The sequence below is a fragment of the Aptenodytes patagonicus genome, chromosome 2 (assembly GCF_965638725.1).
Source record: "Aptenodytes patagonicus chromosome 2, bAptPat1.pri.cur, whole genome shotgun sequence".
Lineage (NCBI taxonomy): Eukaryota > Metazoa > Chordata > Aves > Sphenisciformes > Spheniscidae > Aptenodytes > Aptenodytes patagonicus.
In genome coordinates, this window is record NC_134950.1 from 9,060,870 (window position 1) to 9,081,150 (window position 20,281).

At 39.3% G+C, this 20,281-nt stretch overlaps 1 protein-coding gene across 8 annotated transcripts in view; it reads right to left on the reverse strand.

Moving 5' to 3' along the window:
- EFR3A (EFR3 homolog A) overlaps nucleotides 1–20,281 on the reverse strand; it is an 88,945-nt gene that overhangs the window by 28,616 nt on the left and 40,048 nt on the right. For 7 of the 8 annotated variants that reach the window (XM_076329087.1, XM_076329080.1, XM_076329085.1 and 4 more), the window contains 6 exons: nucleotides 18,107–18,256; nucleotides 12,260–12,397; nucleotides 5,999–6,077; nucleotides 4,934–5,069; nucleotides 3,151–3,315; nucleotides 165–279 (listed from right to left, as the gene is read on the reverse strand). In XM_076329087.1, coding sequence (XP_076185202.1) covers nucleotides 165–279; nucleotides 3,151–3,315; nucleotides 4,934–5,069; nucleotides 5,999–6,077; nucleotides 12,260–12,397; nucleotides 18,107–18,256 — 783 coding nt within the window. The remainder of the gene's footprint in view (nucleotides 1–164; nucleotides 280–3,150; nucleotides 3,316–4,933; nucleotides 5,070–5,998; nucleotides 6,078–12,259; nucleotides 12,398–18,106; nucleotides 18,257–20,281) is intronic. The other variant, XM_076329086.1, reaches the window with a different exon arrangement.

A 20,281-nucleotide genomic window follows, 5' to 3' on the forward strand; every position in this document is an offset into this window, starting at 1 on the left:
ACTGCTGGCACTGTGCTTGCCTTGATTCTGCATGGAATTTAATACAGCCGCTAATGAATGAAAATTTGCATTTCACTTTTCTTAATTTTTTTCACTTCTTATCTTATCAGGATTCTAAATTCTAAATTTTTAATTAGAAATTAAAAAATGTAGGATATACAAACCCAAGGTGACTGGTATCCAGTGACTGTGAAATTGTCCCCAAAACAGGTACTTTTCCCATAATGAACATCATAATCTCTGATCTCTGGTAATCCGGGAGATTGCTTCCAAAAAATCCTAAATAAAAATGGAAAGAAATAATAGAAGAAGAGAGATATAGGGCCCTTCTCTTTATAAGAAAAGCCTTACAAATACAAGGAATAGATTTACAAGGTCAAAATAGATGAAGAATACAACTATGATTTGTTTTAGGGCATCATACTCACATGTTCATTTCTGCTGAATAGCTTTAGAGTCTTTTCATGACATTCACTTTATTCTCTGAATCCTAAAACTTCCTAATTTTCTCCTCCTTTAAATATATCATTTACAAGTGAAGTATACGACATCTAGTAATTTGTAACCAGTGAGGAACTGGAAGTGTTTCTCATGGAATACAGTGTTGTTACTTTTGTCTGTTCTTAAGTCACCATTAATTATTACAGGTGTGCGAACAGAAATCTCAGAGGTATATAAGTATTATATGACTATTACTTTACTTAAGAGACTACCGAGGTGAGCAGCTCCAGTGCTGGCACAACAGGCAGCGGAGCACTCTAGACCAGTGCACAGGGGAGTTTTCCTGAACAGAGGGAACCTCAGGGGGAGCCCAGAGACCCGCCAGGAACCCGCAGCTCGCACCACAGCGGCTGACGAGACCTGGGCAGGGCCAGGAGCAACGGCAGCCAAGCCCCCACACCTATAAAAGAAGCCCCTGGCAAGCCCTAGCAACCAGGAGCATCTCAGCAGTTGGCGTGCAGGAAGGGCGCTGTAGGTCTGCCGGCTCAACCAGGGAGCAATGGTAGCCACCCAGCAGAAGGCCACAGCCTCTCTAAACTCTGCACCCGCTGTGACTGACGCAGCTTCCCAGACAGAGCTCCGATGGGAACATGCTGCTACCCAAGTGTCAGGCTGCAGGGTGTGCCCTGCTCTTATGCCAGTATTTGACAGCAGTAGTGAGCACACCTGTGGGAGGTGTGCCCAGGTAGAGGAACTCCTCTGCTTAGTGGCAGAGCTCTGAGAGGAGGTGGTGAGTGGGTTGAGGAGTATCAGGGAGAGCGAGAGAGAGATAGACTACTGGAATCGCACCCTACCTTCCCTGAGACAGGTCCAACAGGCAGACAGGATGCATGATACAGAAGATTCTCAATACCTGGCTCCACGCCTGGTGTAACCAGCATAATTTTGGGTTTTTTGATCATGGGTTGGTCTACACGACACCAGGCCTGCTGGCAACAGACGGGGTACACCTGTCCTTATAGAGAGATCTGGATAGACTAGAGAGCTGGGCAATCACCAACTGTATGAAATTTAACAAGAACAAGTGCAGGATTCTCCATCTGGGACGGGGTAATCCTGGTTATACGTACAAATTGGGGGATGAGAGGCTGGAGAGCAGCCCTGCGGAAAGAGATCTGGGGGTCTGGGTTGATGGCAAGTTGAATATGAGTCAACAGTGTGACGTGGCTGTCAAAAGGGCCGACTGTGTCCTGGGGTGCATCAAGCACAGCATAGCTAGCCGGTCGAGGGAGGTGATTGTCCTACTCTATACTGCCCTGGTGCAGCCCCACCTCCAGTACTGTGTGCAGTTTTGGACATCTCGGTATAAGAATGACATCAAACTACTACGATTGTGTCCAGAGGAGGGTGACCAAGATGGTGAAAGGCCTCGAGGGCAAGACTTAGGAGAAGCGGCTGAGGTCATTTGGTTTGTTCAGCTTGGAGAAGAGAAGGCTGAGGAGTGACCTCATTGCAGTCTACAACTTCCTCAAGAGGGGCAGCGGGGGGGGATGTGCTGATCTCCTCTCTCCCTGGTGACCAGCGATAGGACACGAGAAAAATGGAATGAAGCTGCATCAGAGGAAGTTCAGATTGGACATTAGGAAAAGGTTCTTCACTGAGAGGATGGTCAGTCACTGGAACAGGCTCCCCAGGGAAGTAGTTACGGCATCAAGCCTGTCAGAGTTCAAGGAGTGTCTGGATGACGCTTTTAGTCATATCGTTTAGTGTTAGGTAGTCCTGTGAGGAGCAGGGAGTTGGACTCGATGAGCCTGACGGGTCCCTTCCAACTTGAGATATTCTGTTCTATTCTGTTGCTGTGCAATAGTATAACTTTGTAACTTTGATAGAAAGCAGCTTAGCTTTAAAAGGTTGGGTTGTGGGGTTTTGTTTTTTTGCGGGGGGGGGAGGTGTGTGTGTTAACGTTTTAACTTGGAGTTTCACTGTAATGGTGAGAAATAATCTACGACATATTTGCTACTGCTCTAGAAAGCTTCGAGGCATAAGCAAAGGTACAGATTAACGGACAATATTTAAGTTACATTCCCCCTCGTTGTTTAAGTAAAGGAATACACATCATAAATGCACTGCAATATACATCACTACCATAAAAAGAAAATCTGAAAAAAGGGGACAGGCTATTTTAATGAAATAATTTACAGAAATTGTTGCTCTTATTTTCAGTATTGTGCTTAAAAGTACTTCAGTTAAGTCGTGGTAGCACAACCGGCCATTAGGTGTCAATGTTGCCGCAACGTTTAACATTGGTTTCTACAAATTTTCGAGTAGTACCTACTAAAATATATTAACTGTATATGATTGCTTGCAATATGTTTTTCATAAAAGGATTAATATTAGTTCTGCACCAAAGGTACAGAATGATGTCTATATTTCAAGGGCCATATAATAATATAACCAACAAATTGTAAGTCCACCAGCATTTTTAATTTTCATTGAGCTTCTTGGCTCTCTGCTCAGTTAACAATTACAAGAACAGTCTTTGAGAAGTCAAATCCATAAAGTAAGCCTGAGATTTAGAAGCAAGTACAATCAGAGATACCACACTTGCCATTATTCCTTTTTAATTCAAGCTGTTTTAATACCATCTCATTGAGGAAGGGAGAGAAGGGAAGGAATGTTAAGTGAGCCTACGTTACTGTCATTACTCACCAATTGTTTGAATAATAGCATTCTGAACAATCCTCTCATCGCTCTCCTTGGAGCTTGTGCTGAAAGCGGCACTTCCTGCTGAACTGCGCCTATCACCCAGCTCAAATTCAACACTGATGCGCAAGTGCTTCAACAAGGTATTAAAAACCTCCAGAACTGTTGGGCCTGGAAACAACACATAACAATGATTGCACCTGTCAAGGGAAAGATGCCTTAAGAAAATGAAAACTAACCTTTTCAATCCCTTTTTAGGAAAAATCAAATTAAGCTGAAAAGAAAACTGAAATACACTGTTTGAAGGATATGGCCTAGGGATAAACTTTTGAAATGTGCCTACACCCTGGTATTTTAGAAATTACTTTGGAATCGGGAAATGCAGTCAGGTATATATGCATAATCCATTACTATCAAGTTGTACGGGGTCTGGCTGGGGTGGAGTTAACTTTCTTCGTAGCAGCCCGAGTGGTGCTGTGCTTTGGATTTGTGACTAAAATAGTGTTGACAACACACCAGTGTTTTGGCTGTTGCTAAACAGTGCTAGCAAGTGTCAAGGCTTTTTCTTTTTCCCCGCTCTGCCCCTACAGAGAATAGGCTGGGGTGTGCAAGAAACTGGGAGGAGACACAGACCAAGACAGGTGACCCAAACTGACCAAAGGGCTGTTCCATACCATACAATGTCACGCTCAGCAATAAAAGCTCAAGGAAAGGAGGAGGAAGGGGGGACATTTGTTCACATGGCATTTGTCTTCCCAAGTAACTGTTATGCATGCTGAGGCCCTGCTTTCCAGGAAGCGGCTAAACATCTGCCTGTCAATGGGAAGCACTGAATAAATTCCTTTGCTTTCCTTGGGCATGCAGCTTTTGCTTCACCCATTAAATTGTCTTTATCTTGATCCATGAGACTTCTCACCTTCTTTCTACCTTCTCCCTGTCCTGTGGGAAAGGGGAGTATGCAAAGGGCTGTCGGCCGGAGCCAACCCACCCAAGTTTTACATAGCAAATATGAGTGGTTGCTGAAATTGAGCATCAACAGTGGGTTAAACTGCAGGTACTTGCACCTCAATTTCAGTTCTGCTGAAACCTGCTACTAAAATCCAGTTCTATATACTGGATCAAATAATGAGCTCTTTTCATAATACGGTAAAAGACTTCACAAGTCTGTGCATGCAAATGGGTCTTGTATAAAGAGAAAGGACAGGCTCAGACTTAAGCTAATTAAGCAAAGCAATAATGTTTTAGCAGGAGATCAAAGAAAAACAACAGCAGAGTACATATGTGTACACATCTTCATAACTACTCTTATTTCAAGGAACTACGCTACCTTAAATGACACAATTCTCCTTATTTCAGCTGCTTCATAGTTACTAAGGTAAAATTTCTCAAAGATTATTCTACTCTTGACTCCCATATTACCACTCATCTCACAGCAACTGTATCAAAAAACGACAGCGCTCTTGACATTTTGTAGAGTCACACACAGTTGTCTCAGACTTTGTGACTTCTTATCAAACAGGAATTCCTGCCTTTCACAAGGCTGTAAAAATACATCTACTCATTTTTTGAATGCAAAGGATTATAAAACAGTCAAATGACCAAGTAAGTATGTTTGAGTAACTGTAAACCAAGTAAGAGTTCAAGCATTTTAAGGACGAAAAAAACCAAACAAACAAAAACAAACCTTCTCAAAATACATGCTTTCATTCAGTCTGAAAACAAAGCAAAAACGAGCACCACCCTTCAAATCTATCCTTTGACCTGATGCCTTTCATTTAAGACAACTTACCTACTGATCCTTTAGCTGCTATTGCAACTGCTTCCAAAAGAACCTGAATAATGCCAGCACGAACTCGTGGCGAGTCCCTTTTGCGAACATCAAGGTGTCTAAGAATTTCTTGTATTACATGATGGGAATACTGTGCCTATTAAAAAAAAAACCAAACAAACAGAAAGAAAAGCTTCATCTGTGACTAATAACAATGAACTCCTACACCATTCAGCTATAGTCATGACCATGTTCCTATTCTGCAACATTCTTACTTATAATTTTATATAAATTTTAATCAACACATGACTAAATATGGATTAAAAAAACCACCATGACAGATGAAGTCACACAGGTCCATCCAGCACAGTAAATAAAAGCTTACAGTATTAAAATATCCAGGAACATCTACAAGAACAGAGAAAGTGTGAAGTTGTACTGTATTCAGCTAACTGCAGTGCAAGGACTTCAGCTGGTCTTACAAAAAAAGCATCACGATACAATCGCTGAGAACACTCAGCTTTCTTCCACAAACCTGGAATTTTATGACTTTATCTTTTGGGTGTCTGTGCTTGACGCATCCAAGAATCAGACTTCGATCACATTTACAACAGACAATAGAGGTTGCCCACTAGTAAAAAAACAATTAGCACAACACAGTTCCATGTGAAGTTGGTTTCTTAGGTTGTAAAAGCAGTACAGCTGTATTGGCACGGAGACATGACCAACTTAACAGAGATGTCTTTATCAAGCACAATGTCAGATCAGTATGGCTATCCCGCTCCTTGTTCTGGAGCTTGCTCAGGGACCTCCGCACTACCTTCCATCAAGAATCCCTTAATATTTTTTTTTCTTCTGCAAGTGTACATTAATTGAAAGTAAATCAGTAACCTCTGATCATAAACCACGATTAGGTTATTATTTGAAAAGTTTAAAGAATAAGCCTAAGGAGTTATGGAAAGAGATCTTCTAGATTCTTTGACTTCATCTACTGTCCATTATTATCGTTGTGAGGTGAGCATTTAACCCTGTCTCATGTGCTGGAAACATGTATGCAAGGAAAACAAACCCTGGAGAAAATCCTACCTGTATAGAATACATGATGATTTTGAAGCAGGAAACAGCAAATTCATTGGGATCCCATAGTCTATGATGGTCTAAATGCCTGTAACCAAAAATTAAGGGACCTGAAATAATGACATTCCACAGATATAATAAATGGCATCTTACAGTTTTCTCAAAATTCACCTCAATGGGATTATTTCCTTAGATAAAGCTTCTAAATAATGACTTATTAAATAGGTGAGAAAACTAGAACCTCAGAAAAGCATTTGTTTTCAAGGTTTAGGATGTGATCACAAAATATTTGGCTATAACAGAAATTCCTGATCTTCTAGTTTCAGGAATTTAAGGAACGTAGTCATACCAAAGACATACAGTTAAGAATATACTGATTCCATACAAAGTGCATGCATAAAAACGGCTGTGACATTATATGCTTATTTACATGAAAGGGACACTGAAGAGGAGGGTTATAATACCTTGGCAAACTTCTAAATAAGATAAAGAATTTGTTTTGAATCAGGAGCTACAAAATAATTATGGCTGAATGTTACATCCAGAAAAGAGACTCCAAGAACTATTTTCGTTTTCACAGTGGTTTCAGGAATAATATATATGGAAAACAAAAAAGAGCTACTCTTTGTGTATATACTCCTTTATCACTCTGAAGCATTTCAACACTTTCTGCAAGAAATATCAAAACAGAATCAGAACAATAAATGCATCAGTTTCTCTTTAAATGGGATAGGAACCACCGATGAAAAACATTTGTCAGTTTCAAGCAAAGACAATAAATTCTGCTTAAGCACTATGCTGAAAGCTATGAATAGGGCACACATCAAATTTTCCAAAAAGGAGATCTGAGTACCTGGAAAAGCATGACAAAAAATAATGCATTTTTAAATCTAGAAGACTGATACAAGGAATTTGGGATGCCTTTTAACTGGAATGATTTAGGTAAAAGAAAAAAAAAAAAAGAACACAAAAACCCAAAAAAACCCCAAAACCCACAAAAAACTTTCTTACAGAAACTGAATTTAGGTAGTGTTTCTAAATAGGTATCGCAGCTACAGAATTACTGTTGGTCTGCCCTTTCTCAAAGAATGTAGTAAACATAAAGATGCTTCAAATAACAAACTTGAAAGCACACAGGTGAAAGAAGTCAGTACTCTGAACACAAGAGGACTGACTGGATACTTGTGGTGGGTTGACCTTGGCTGGACACCAGGTGCCCACCAAAGCTGCTCTATCACTCCCCCTCCTCAGCTGGACAGGGGAGAGAAAATATAACAAAAGGCTCGTGGGTCAAGATAAGGACAGGGAGAGATCACTCACCAATTACCATCACAGGCAAAACAGACTCCCTTTAATTTATTGCCAATCACTTTAATTTATTGCCAATCAAATCAGAGTAGGATAATGAGAAATAAAAACTAAATCTTGAAACACCTTCCCCCCACCCCTCCCTTCTTCCCGGGCTTAACTTCACTCCCGATTTTCTCTACCTCCTCCCCACCAGCGGTGCAGGGGGACGGGGAATGGGGGTTGCGGTCAGTTCATCACATGCTGTTTCTGCTGCTCCTTCCTCCTCAGGGGGAGGACTCCTCACACTCTTCCCCTGCTCCAGCATGTCTCCCATGGGAGACAGTCCTCCATGAACTTCTCCAACGTGAGTCCTTCCCACAGGCTGCAGTTCTTCAAGAACTGCTCCAGTGTGGGTCCCTTCCACGGGGTGCAGTCCTTCAGGAACTGACTGCTCCAGCGTGGGCCCCCCACGGGGTCACAAGTCTTGCAAGCAAACCTGCTCCAGCGTGGGCTCCTCTCTCTCCACAGGTCCTGCCGGGAGCCTGCTCCAGTGTGGGCTTCTCATGGGGTCACAGCCTCCTTCGGGCATCCACCTGCTCTGGTGTGGGATCCTCCACGGGCTGCAGGTGGATATCTACTCCACCGTGGACCTCCATGGGCTGCAGGGGGACAGCCTGCCTCACCATGGTCTTCACCATGGGCTGCAGGGGAATCTCTGCTCCAGCGCCTGGAGCACCTCCTCCACCTCCTTCCTCACTGACCTTGGTATCTGCAGAGTTGTTTCTCTCACATATTCACACTCCCCTCTCTGGTAGCACTTTGTTGTGCACGTTTCCCCCTGCCCCCCCCCCCCCTTCTTAAATACGTTATCACAGAGGCAATACCATCATCGCTGACTGGCTCAGTCTTGGCCAGCAGTGGGTCCATCTTGGAGCCAGCTGGCATTGGCTGTGTAGGACACAGGGGAAGCTTCTAGCAGCTTCTCGCAAAAGCCACCGCTGTGGCCGCCCCGCTACCAAAACCTTGCCACACAAACCCAATACAATGCTTTAACTTACTTTGCCTAGAATCTGGAGGTCTCAATTAACTCACTGGCCAGCTGCTACCAGCCTAGTGACCTAGCTGAGTACACAGGTCTCCTTCAAAGTTGATTAAACCAGTTGGCATAAAGCTACCCTCTCCTGTGCCCTAAATTATCTTGCAGTCCATTGCAGAGCTTAAAAAAAACATACTGCCATTTTGACACATTACATACCTTTAATAGGTATTAATATCCCTACAGGAAAGAATTTCAGGAATTTTAAAGCTGTTTGTCTACCAAGATAACAGCATATTTGCACTACTAAATATTAAACTGGACTACCTGTTGGGGATAGCTGCCTGCCTTGTGCACATTCCAAACACACAGGTATATTTAATCCTGCCTTGGGAAAGAAAAACATGTCTTCTCTCTCCCTAATATCATTCCAGTACAGTCCGTCATTTCTTGTACATGATAGCTTATTTTAGCTATTTTCTTTTTGTCTCAAGATCAAATACAAAAATCAGTCTCCACTATCTTCTCCTGATTGGAACTGATCCTTTTATCTTCCAGGGAAGCATGTGTTCTCTGTTACCCTTGACAGCTCCTCTTTATCCGGCCCAAAGATCCATTCAGGCAGATTATGGTCAACTACATCCTCTATCAAGTTGTTTTTGTGGTGGGTTTTTTTTGGTTTTGTTTTTTAAAACCTCTCCTCTCAAAACAAGACATACAGTTTTCTTTTTCCAGAAAGGCAAAGTATTAGCTGCTTCAGGTAGCTGAACTGATGGGAAGACAGCAGGGGGAAGATGACAGCCTAGGTTAATGTTTCGTGTAATAGCTCAATGGGCAGCATACTTTGTATACTGGAATTTTCCTCCTAAGAAAAGGAGTATTAGATTACTGTAGGTGATATAATTTACTCATCATAATGCAGGCAGTGTATTCAATGTAGTATTGTTTTTGTAAAAGACAGTAAATGGTATTTTCAGCATGATGCGTTTAGTTAAAATCAAGTCACATCTTGCCTGGTTTTTTTTTTTTTTCCAATTACATTTCTTTTAATAAAGAATATCTAAGCAAGATTGCAGAACATTTTATTGCTGGATTAATAAATGCCAAACTCTGCCTTCCATTAAGGTCTGCTGCATATATGTGGCAAAGGTGCACAATTAGGTTTTTCAAATTAAAAGGAACAGCAGAACCAATGGTGCGAATTGGTTCTTTATGGAACCAATTACTACTTTATGGAGTGAGAGCCACTAATGGTCCCTGAATTCACTCACATTGTCACACATACAAGCGATCCTTACAGTACAAAATGATAAATTGATACTGATGATTAGAAAGCAGAACTGAGGCATGTGTGGGAATATGTAAAATAATCTTCTCATGCAACATGTTTGCTGAAAGAATATTAAACACCAGTCTTTTGATATTCAAAACCCTTGCACAGATGATGTGATAACTCACAAGAATGGAAATATAGTGAGATAAATAGGGTGTAACTTGTTATACTTGGGAAGTTGTTTATATTCACTGGATTTCTGTATCCCTCTGGATCCACCTAATCTATTCACCATTGCAAATTCATGCTAAGTAAGTCTAAATAGCTTGTGCCTGTTGACATAAAATACAATTTTTTTTCATATCATATTAATATAATATTTTTGACTTTCATTAAGCAGTTTGCCAGATTGATCTGTCAGATTTCATTAAAAATGAGAATCTGAGAGTTTCTAGCTACCAAATGTAGAGACACATAACCATGGAGATTTTCTGCCAAAGGCAAGGAGAGTTAAGGTCAATCCAAACCCATACCAGGAGACCGACTTCAGATTTCAACTATCTTCATCATATTTAAATCCCTCAATCATTGAATGTACTCAGCCTCGTGAAGCAAGAAGCACTATTCTCTCAAGTTTTGCTGGGAAGCAATAGCATGTTGACTGACAGTCCAGTGCCACATGAAGCAAGCCTTCAAGCGGGGAACTGAACCTGCATCTTCGGTGTTAGCACTGTAATAAGTGGCCTTATCTTTATTTCCAGAGCTTTCTTAAAAGCTGTGAAATTGTTGAAAACTGTTAGGAGAAACTGTTTTCTAATCAAGTATACATAAACTAAGTCAAGTTTTTCAAATCAGGTAAAGTGCAATGGACTCACTATCTCAAACTTTCATTCTATCAGTTCTGCTCATTCACAAAGTGAAGCTGATTAGATAGAGCACTCCCTTGGAAATTGCATTTTCTGCATCTCTTGTTCTTCAAAAATACTAAACCTTTACAGCAGTTATTTATAAAAAGATAAATTTATTTGGCAATTCTTCCTCAAAATGGAACACAAAAATGGTGACCACAAAGACTCTCTATTCACAGAATAGATTATATTCTGAGTAACTGGTCATTATCTACTGATTTCAGCGCACAAATGAAGCATGTGGCATGCAGAGGTGCACAAAGACTCAAGCGGTTCCTTAGGATCACACCGAGTAAGAAAAGAAATTAAGCTGGGAATAACACTTTGAATACATAAAGCTTTGGATCTGCCGCAGGAAATGCAGGTATGACACCTTCCCAAATCCCAGGCTAAGCACTAACTCTAGTCTAGGGAATCCAGAATTATTTGTGGGAAACTTCCCTGATACTGAAATGATTCAAAAGACTGAAGTAACTGCACATACTGACAAAGTTTTGAGAAGCCCATAAAAGGAACTTAAAAGTGGTAAGCAAGCAGCTGCAATATAGTTCCAAATAGTTCATCCAGACTGTTTAGTACCTAAACGTTCACTCTAGTGGCAGGTATTTTGGAGGAATGCAAATTTTAAATGTAGGAAAGGATGAAAATTTTTTAATAAGACACTCAACTTTGCAACAGTTAAACTCCTATCACAGTGGTATAATAGGTACACACGGAAAGAAAGATAATAGCACAGTTCTTTGCATTTAATGCTTTTGGGTGAAAAACAAGAGCCTGCAAAAGTTTTCTGCTCTCAATACCTACCCTATCTTCGTTTTGCATTTCTGTTCTTACTTAACAGTAGTAACTTGAAAATGGCTTTCGGTAGCTTGAAAGTCTTTCAGTGTATGAATGGAATATTTAGTCTTTGTGGGAAGAATGAGGCCATCTAAGAGAAGATATTCCCGTAACAAGTGGGTATCTTGAAAATCTACAAGAAGGAGCAAGCAGCTCTCCTCACCACCAGGAAAAGCCAGGCTTTGAAAGTAGTATCACCGAGTCTAGAGCTTCCTGCAAAGATTTCTCCTGAGAACACGCCTATTTTATAGACACTAGCAGAGGTAAAAGAAGCAGATTTAAGTTATCTCAATGCTTGTAGGTTTTTTCATATCGTATTTTTTAAGGAAGCAACTGGGGCAATGCAGAGAACTGACAAACACTGGACTTGATAGTTAATACATCAGCTGTAATTTGTACTGTGTGAATTTGTGCATAACGTGCATACTGTGTGCACATCTGCCATTCACTACTAAATGAGCTGTTAAAGATATTCCTCACAGAATATCAAAATAGGTCTTGTCAGAAAACTGCAAGAAGGTAGAAATTTTAACTTTATGTACTAAGCTGGGCACAGTATTCCTTTGTGCTACTTGTATTTTACTTGGCTTATCTCTTCACTGACTGCAACAGTCATCTATGGGACATTAGTATCTTGAATAAACAGTTTCACATTCAAAAGAAAGGCCAGCTGAGGCAACAACCCATCCAAATCATTATATTGCACTTCTAAAATCAGTCAAATGGGACACACACTTCTCCATAACTATCTTCAAGTTAACAGATAGGCAGCAAAGAGGTGAGATTAAAAGAGGGGCAATTTTTTTGAAGAAACATGAATGGAATCCTTTGGGTTGAAAAGGAGGAAGGAATTTAATGCAACAAAATTAGAGGATGAAATAAAAAAAGTCTCTTCAGATAAGACCTTCCATGAACTTTCAACTTACGCGAAAACTGGTCTGACAGCATTATTCATATTTCCATAGGTTGCTCGTCCTAGTAGTTCCCTGAAACAATTCTCGGCCAGCAGAGCAGGATTCTCTTCTTTCTCTCCTCCTGTAGGAGAGGATGGAGGGCCTATTCTGCTGAAATAAGACAAAAATACATTGGTTTTACTACTGATTAATATTCATCTTCTTTACTGTACCCACCCTTGGTTCTACAACATTCACGAGTCATGCTCTTTATCCAAGCAAGAATTGTATCTCAAATATGCATCAGACCAGAATTCTGAATAAAACATTTTATTCTCTTATAGCAGGACTATAGATCATTATCTGTTCACTCAGTACCAACCACTGTATGTATTAGTAAATATTTATATGGCAAAAACAATGGCTGTTAATACTGATTTAACTTGTTACCCACTGCGTTTTGACAGACTATTACCCATTGCTAACAATGAATGAAAGCTATGAAACAATGCAAAAGTTAGGCAGAATCTTAGTCATTTTGTTCAGACTAATGATCTCATTCACCTGCCCACTACTGAATCCACACCGTGTGGGTGGATTCCAATACTTCTGCATAAACAGATGGCTTGTGAGTTGAAAAAAAGTCTGACTGAACTAATTAGAACATTATCACCCACGTAGTTACCTCTAACTAGATAGTGTACAAGTTAGTCACCTTCTAACTGACTGTCTCCCAACATTACTATGGAGAAGATTGTACGGGGTGTCCGTGCCCAGGCTCTGGCAGCGGGGGCTGCAGGGGAGGCCTCTGTGAGGAGAGGCCGGGGCTGCCCCATGCCGGACACAGCCGGTCCCAGCCGGCTCCAAGGGCCCCACCACAGGACAGGGCTGAGCCCCTCAGCTTATGAAGAGTGTTAAACTGCTAAGTTTTGCTGAGAAAGTTGTCCTTTAGATTAGTTTTTTCAATCATAGAAATGTACTACCGATAGTAAAGAACAATAAAAAATGATGGCACGATGGGAGGGAGAGGGGAAAAAAGCAATGGGTGGGGGAAGAATTTATTAATAGTACCACAGCTACTATTTCTTAAGATGCTGAAATACCCCAATGAATTACTTAATTGAAAATAAAAATTCTTTTAAATTAAGAAGGAATTAAAATCAGCATTTAAATATCAGCTTCATTTCATATGGAAATTTCAGCTTACGAGCTAATAAATCTTGCAGTGCAAAGCAAGGGTTTAATGTTTTATACTAATGACAGCAGCAATGACCAAACTTTTGTAAAGTTCAAATACTGTCATTTTCAATTATTTCTCTCTGTGACTGGGAATTAGGCTGACTATTTAAAATCAACATGCTACAAAAAGAGAGTAAGAGTACTGAATTAAAGACTGAATCCAGACACAAGAGAAGCAAAACTACAGAAACCCCACACTATTTTGGACAAACTAAAACCTACTGAGGCCCAAATTCTACCACTGAGTTTTGAAGGGAATAGCCTGTCCTCACCTTGGAATAACTAAAATCAGCACCCACACTGTAAACAGTGAAAGGTAGAGCCTTTCCAGAAGAGTTTCCAGTTTCCCACTTCTCATTTTTGATGCAGGCCTTGGTAATGTTTTTTGGTTCATTTTTTGGGTTGTGTGGTGGGTTTTTTTCCCTTTGCCCAAAGTCACCTCCTTTTAAGTACACAGAGACCTGAATTACTAGAGCAAATTAAAGGCATTTGAAACATATTTCTGCATTTAAGTGCTTCACGCATCATACCATTAAGCTGTCACTAACACTTCACTTAAATTAAGCAGTTGAGAGGTAGGAGATCGAAGCAAGCAAGCAAGCAGTTCCCCCTAAGGTACTTATATTACTTATTGAGAAGTACTGTACCTACAGGTGGCAAGTATTTTTTTTGCACAAAACACATCATAGAAACTTAAGTGAGGATTCATTCACCTACATTAACATTATGCAGTAGGAGATTCATTTTAGATTGCAGAAATCAGCACACTAAAACCTTAAACATACTTTCAGTTCTGCAGTGCAACCTTGTGCATTAAATATGTTTAAAAGTGTTCACTAAGAGCATCAGCTTTAGTTAATATTCACTCTTCAGCATCATAAAACCATAGCTTTAGAGCATTATAGAAAGTCGAATACTGAAATGCCACTAGTCAAATGAACATGTTAACATCATAGTTGTAGTATCTTCTGATAGCAAAAGATCTTCTAGAGTTTCAAGACTTTTGCAATCTAAAAGTTGTAATACAAAAATCCTATTGCTTCTGGTAACATCAGTGCTTCAGAAGTTACCATAACATTGCTAGCTTGTCAGATTTTAATAATAAAAAGAGCCCCAGGCACCCTGTTAGGTAAGTAAGGAGAAATAGTTTTACAAATGCACAATGATTAGAATTTTAAAAGGCATGACAATTTGTATATAATCCACCATGAGTACCACTAAACTGCAGCTTTATCCAACTGCTGTGCCCCTCAATCTCCCTATTTTTTTTCCCTGCACTGCCTAGACTCTGATTAGACAGATGGACATCCTTCTCAGCGCAGAGAAGGTACAAATGACAGTGCAAGACTGTCATTCCCATTGCTATTTTGACACAGATTCCCTAGAACACAGCAGCATTACAAAGGCGGGGGGGGGGGGGTGTGTGGAAAAGAAAGTAGGCTGCAGAACACACAGAGCTAGTCTATCTGGAAGAATTCTAGTTAAAATGCAGTAAAAATAAGTTATCTTTTAAGTGTTTGTATATGCAATCCTCCAGAAGGTGACAAGCATTGCTTGGAGTCTTATTTTAGAATAGGTTAAAGGCAGAAATTGCAATCCAGTCTTCCTAGTCTAAAACGTTAGTCAGACTGCATCAGAATGTTCAAAATTGTCTCCCGTTGTCTGTAGGAATCACATTTTTATTTTGAACTTTAACAGCACCTACCTCTAAGCATTTATCACTAAGAGAGTTCCTTAATATTATCAGATGAAAGACAATGAATATAAAACTACTCTTTTAACTTTTTAGTTTTAAAGGAAAGCTTTGTACAGCCTCTCAAGTTTCTAAATTCAAACGAGCAACTCATACTCATTGTTTCACTGACTTGGTTTTTAAACAAAGCTCTGATAAATCCAACTGCAACTATTCCTCTGCATCCAGACTTTCTGTACTACCACAAGTCCAGAAGAGTGAAACATGAAATGCATTTTGCAATGAAATTGGCAAGAACTACTCCCTTTAACTGTTCTACCAGCTTTCTTGTGGGTAATCTCTATCACAAAAGTGGTAACAAGGAACTGGAAGGAGGGACGTTTTGAAGTACAGGAGTTTCCATAGCAAACATCTAATCACAGGCTTAAACTGGCTCAGAGCAACTCAGCATCTCATGCGTGAGACTTCTTTAATACCACAAAACCAGGATTGGCCAAAAAATATGACAGGACATGTGAAGTAAGACTTAACCACTACTTTTGAGCGGCGTAGCTCCAGGAATGTTTGACTATGATTCATTCACCTTGAGAAAGAAATACTTTCTAATCTACCTCTAAAACAGAATTTATATGAACAATATAGATATATTAGAATTGAAGTCAAGTCTGCAACAACTGTTAGAGTGTCCTCCTGCCTTAAATAAGGCTGGCATATTTAGCTTTGCAGTTAGCATGAAGAATATGTTACAAACTAAGTAAGTTTCCAATTTCATACATCCCTTCCCCATTTTAGAGATGCATATAAATTGACATACGTGATTGACTCTTCTGAATTTTCTTCTAGAAAACTTGAAGGAGGGAGGGGGAGTCTTTCAGGCAATCCCTTCTACTATACTGAAGTATGCAGGGCAATTATTTTGTCATACAGAATCGTAGTGAAGTACAACTAAGAAAAAAACCAATCTGATTTTTAGAATATGTTACACTTGGAAATTTTTCTGATACTCACGTAGCTAGAATGTGCATTCAGATATATGGACAAATAACAACATCCACAAATAGAATTATCTTTTTAAAACGTTGTTTAAATATTAAATTCTTAACTATCGAAAGTGTCTCATCTGACATGCACTCAGAAGAATCTTGAATTAAGCTATTAAGGTTCCACAAGTAAAAATTACACTGATCTTTAAGGTAAGCTTTACCTATGTGTACATCAGCTTTAACCAAAAATGGTTATTTTCTATGGACTTAAGTTGGGGGTATTTTCTGGAATTTCTGCTCTTTTTCAAATGCTTTGATTCCATCTGCCAGAACAATATGCTTCTTACTCCTACTCTTCAAGATGCCTCTGTTTGTGCTCCACAAATATGAAGTCACATACAAAACAAGATGAGAAATTCTCTGTAACATCATTTAAGGCCAGCAGATCAACAGTTTATAAATATTGTTTTCAGCTTTTCTGTCATACGCGCATCATACAAGGCCCCTGCTTGCCACGTGGAAAATCATTAGTCTTTTTTTCTGTTGAATGTGCATTATAGAAAAAGTTTCAAGCAGCCAGTTCAGATATTTAATTAATAGTTGTTTTTTTGACAGATTTGTTTTTCTACCACCACTATTGCATTGCTCAACAAATGATAAAAATTAGTCCTGCAATACATATAAACTGATCTGCTTGAAGTGGTTGATCCAAATCCTATTTCAGTCAGTTTTTCCATCAGTAGTTAGTTTAGTTTTGCTATATAAAGGAAAGTGTACCTTTGAGGGCACTGTGAAGAGTAACAAAGGAAGGGGCTCACCTGCATCTACAAGCCCTGTAAGAACAAGCAAAGGCTAACTAGGCTCTCCTTGTTCAAACAGCAGTTTCAGAAACCTTTGTCTCTTATTCAGATCACTCTTCAGATGTAAAATCCAAGAGGATATTTCTGTACATACTGTGTGGGCCCTCAGTTACATGCAGTAAATAGATAAAGCATGGACAGAGAGACAACTATTGATTTTAGTCATTTAGTCTGAAAATTTGCTTTAAAGAGACAGGTACTGGCTGTTAGAAGTAAGAGAAGAAAAATAAGGCTGAGGAATGGGAAAAAAACACCACCAAAAACCGACAAACCAAAAAAGAGAAACCTGTCAGATTTAGCAAGTTGAGTGTCACGTGAAAGCACGAAAAGCGTGTTGTTATAGGAAGGCTGCTGAGCCTACCTACCAAGCAAGTTTTGAAGCAGCTACGGCTGGCCATGAAACAAACATGTAAGCTTCAGCACAGCTGAAGCTGGTTTTATGGAAATTTCCCAGTGCTAGCAATATACACTTTTTACACCTACGTAGCGTTTAGCCACATATGCAGACATGGACCAAGAAAAGTGACTTTTCAGTTGTAAGGTGACTGGCATATCCTCAACATCAATTATCACAGAGATCTTTTTTGAAGACGTACCTGGCAGGTAATATGCCCAGGAGTCATTGAAAGCAAGAAGAGAAGGGTGTCTACATATAAATAAATTTCAAATCCTCACTGTAAGTACTTTTGCAGACAGGACAGACAGTTGTTGCTAATGGCTAAATGGGAATTAAACCCTCAATTTTTAACAAATATAACTAGCAAAATCATTTCAGTCACCTAAAAGTCTGTGCTTACTAATCCCTGTATCTGACGTTACAAAACACAGTTTACAATTTTTAAGAAGCCTAAACATTGTTATACAATTTCTCAAGCAAGTTTTAGGTCAACAGAATCTAGAACAAGTGAAACAAAGGCAGTTGAAAAGACTTTAAGACAAAAAACATTAAGAGCAGTTAAGCAGAGCTGTGCTATCAGTTTCAAGGAGACTCAGCTAGTAAACGTCAGCAGTTATTTCCACTAAAAAGAAAAGAAAAAGGTATCTATCATAAAAACCAAGCCTAAAGATTGCTTAAAAAAATGCCCATGACCAGGAATAAAAATACCTGTCAATATCTTCTATTTTCTGCATATTAAACAGCAATGATGGTACTATCTTGTCCATGTGCTGAGGTTCCCATATAGTTGCTCGAAGCTCATCATTAACCGTTTTTCGAACCACTCCCTGAATGCCCCTGATTCCAGCAATTCGGATCCTAAGGAAGGAAAAAAGGAATTACTGAAAAGGAGAAATACAGCACCCCCCAGTATGTCTGTTTACCTATTAGGCAGTAGTAATTAAGTAGTGAGAATTCCATTAGGTTCTCAAAAGCAGTAATTTGGAAATTTGGCCAGTTCATTAATGTTGCCCAAATTGCCTTTAAACACCTTTAGAGCTCATAAGGAAGCTGACAAAACAAACAACTGAACAGAAGATGATCTATAAGGATAATGCTGACACTGGTCAATGAATACTCAAACTGTGTATACCACCTCCAAAAGAAAGTCGCATGGGTAAAAACCCACCAACTCTACACAATTTACTACCAAACAGTTGAAACTGTGCACAATCTCAACCTATTCCAGTGCTGAAGAAAAAATATTGTGAAGTTATCACAGCAAAGCTGAAGCAGTAGCTACCAGAGCCATGTGATCATGTCCTTAAAAGTTGTATTTAAGGCTGTGGATTAATCATAATAAATCTTTAAAGATTTGTGCAAGATTCACAAGACAGATAAGCAAAAGATAATTCTATCAACTTAAGCCTGACGCACAAAAGAAACCTAAAACCATTTGAACCAAATTAACGGAGAACTGATCAACAACAACAGAAAAACAATAAAAAGGAAAAATGAATGAAAGTTCTAAAAAAGACTTAGTCTAGCTGTTAGCTATTTTGTTTTGTTGAACAAAAATAGTTTAGCAGGAGAATCTGTACAATGAAATGAAAGGCAAAATATTCTTTTTTTGAAGTGGTCATAGCTAATTGGCCATTATAATAAATGGTAGGAATATAGTTTTACTTAGTGAAAACAAGGAGAAGAAAGGGTGGTACAGCAATCAAGTGAAATAAGCACAAGCTTTGCTAAAATTTGAAATTATTTCTATTAAAATCCATCCTTCATTTTTTAAATCTTAATTTCAGTATGGACAACACATAACTAGCCTTTGTTCAGTCAAATTTCCTGCATTAAAACTTTTGCTAGATGAACTACAGAGCCAACCTAACTCTATAATTAATATTTTTGTTTAGATTTCCATTTGTAAATACTTAAATCTGTAGCCCCCTGTTTTTCAGCTATTTCTGAACAAAGCCATGTGTATTCAATCTGGATCTGATACCATTCTAGACCTTTCAAGACAGTTTTAATAGGGTTACATACAAAACAGGGAAGAAGAGGGATGCACAAACAGCTAGGAAAGGACTGGCTATTGCTGTACAACTACAGTGCAGTATCTAATATTAAGTTTTCAACATTAAGGATGTAAGATTGACATTTAAGACACAGAGCTTGCAAAAGTCCATCACTGAAACATTTTTTTTTTTCTTTTTAATTATTAGTTCTTAAGGTAATCAAGTTTTGCTGATACTGTGGCTTTAGATACATTAAATACTAGCACTAACTTCCCCTGCTGAAAGGGAAGTCTCACTTACCAGGTGAGATTCAGTTTCAGACTCAGAAGCCTACATTACCTGATTACGTGTGTAGATAATGTTCAAGCTCCCATTCAAGCCAGTCAGTTCAGTGGAACCTCAAGCTACGCAGGTGAACAGCGACTCCAGATGTCTGTTTTAGGATGAGCTGAATTACTCCCTAGCCCCCATCAATGCTATTGACTATCTGTGATATCTGTATTTAGAATTGTAAGCTGTAGTCATAGCTCATCTGTTTTGTTGAATTACCTCAGTACCTACAGCAAATCTGGTATGCCAACTCCAAGAATGATTGCTGCTCATAAAGATCTCTTTTGAAAAAGAGATACATTCAAACTGTCTAGGATGATGTGGAAAAAGTCATATTGCTGTGCATTTCATTAACCTGAGTAAAAAATTGATTCATGTGGGGAAAGAAGGCCACACTGTTGTGTATGGGAGTGCCACCAGCACTAATTTCATGTTCTCACTATTGTACAGTAGGTTGAAAAATGAGGGTTGAAGTACTGAGGAAGGTGCAGCACCAAATTTCACCACATACAGGAAAGGTTTCATTCATCTAAAGGCAGCTCAGATAGGTATTAAA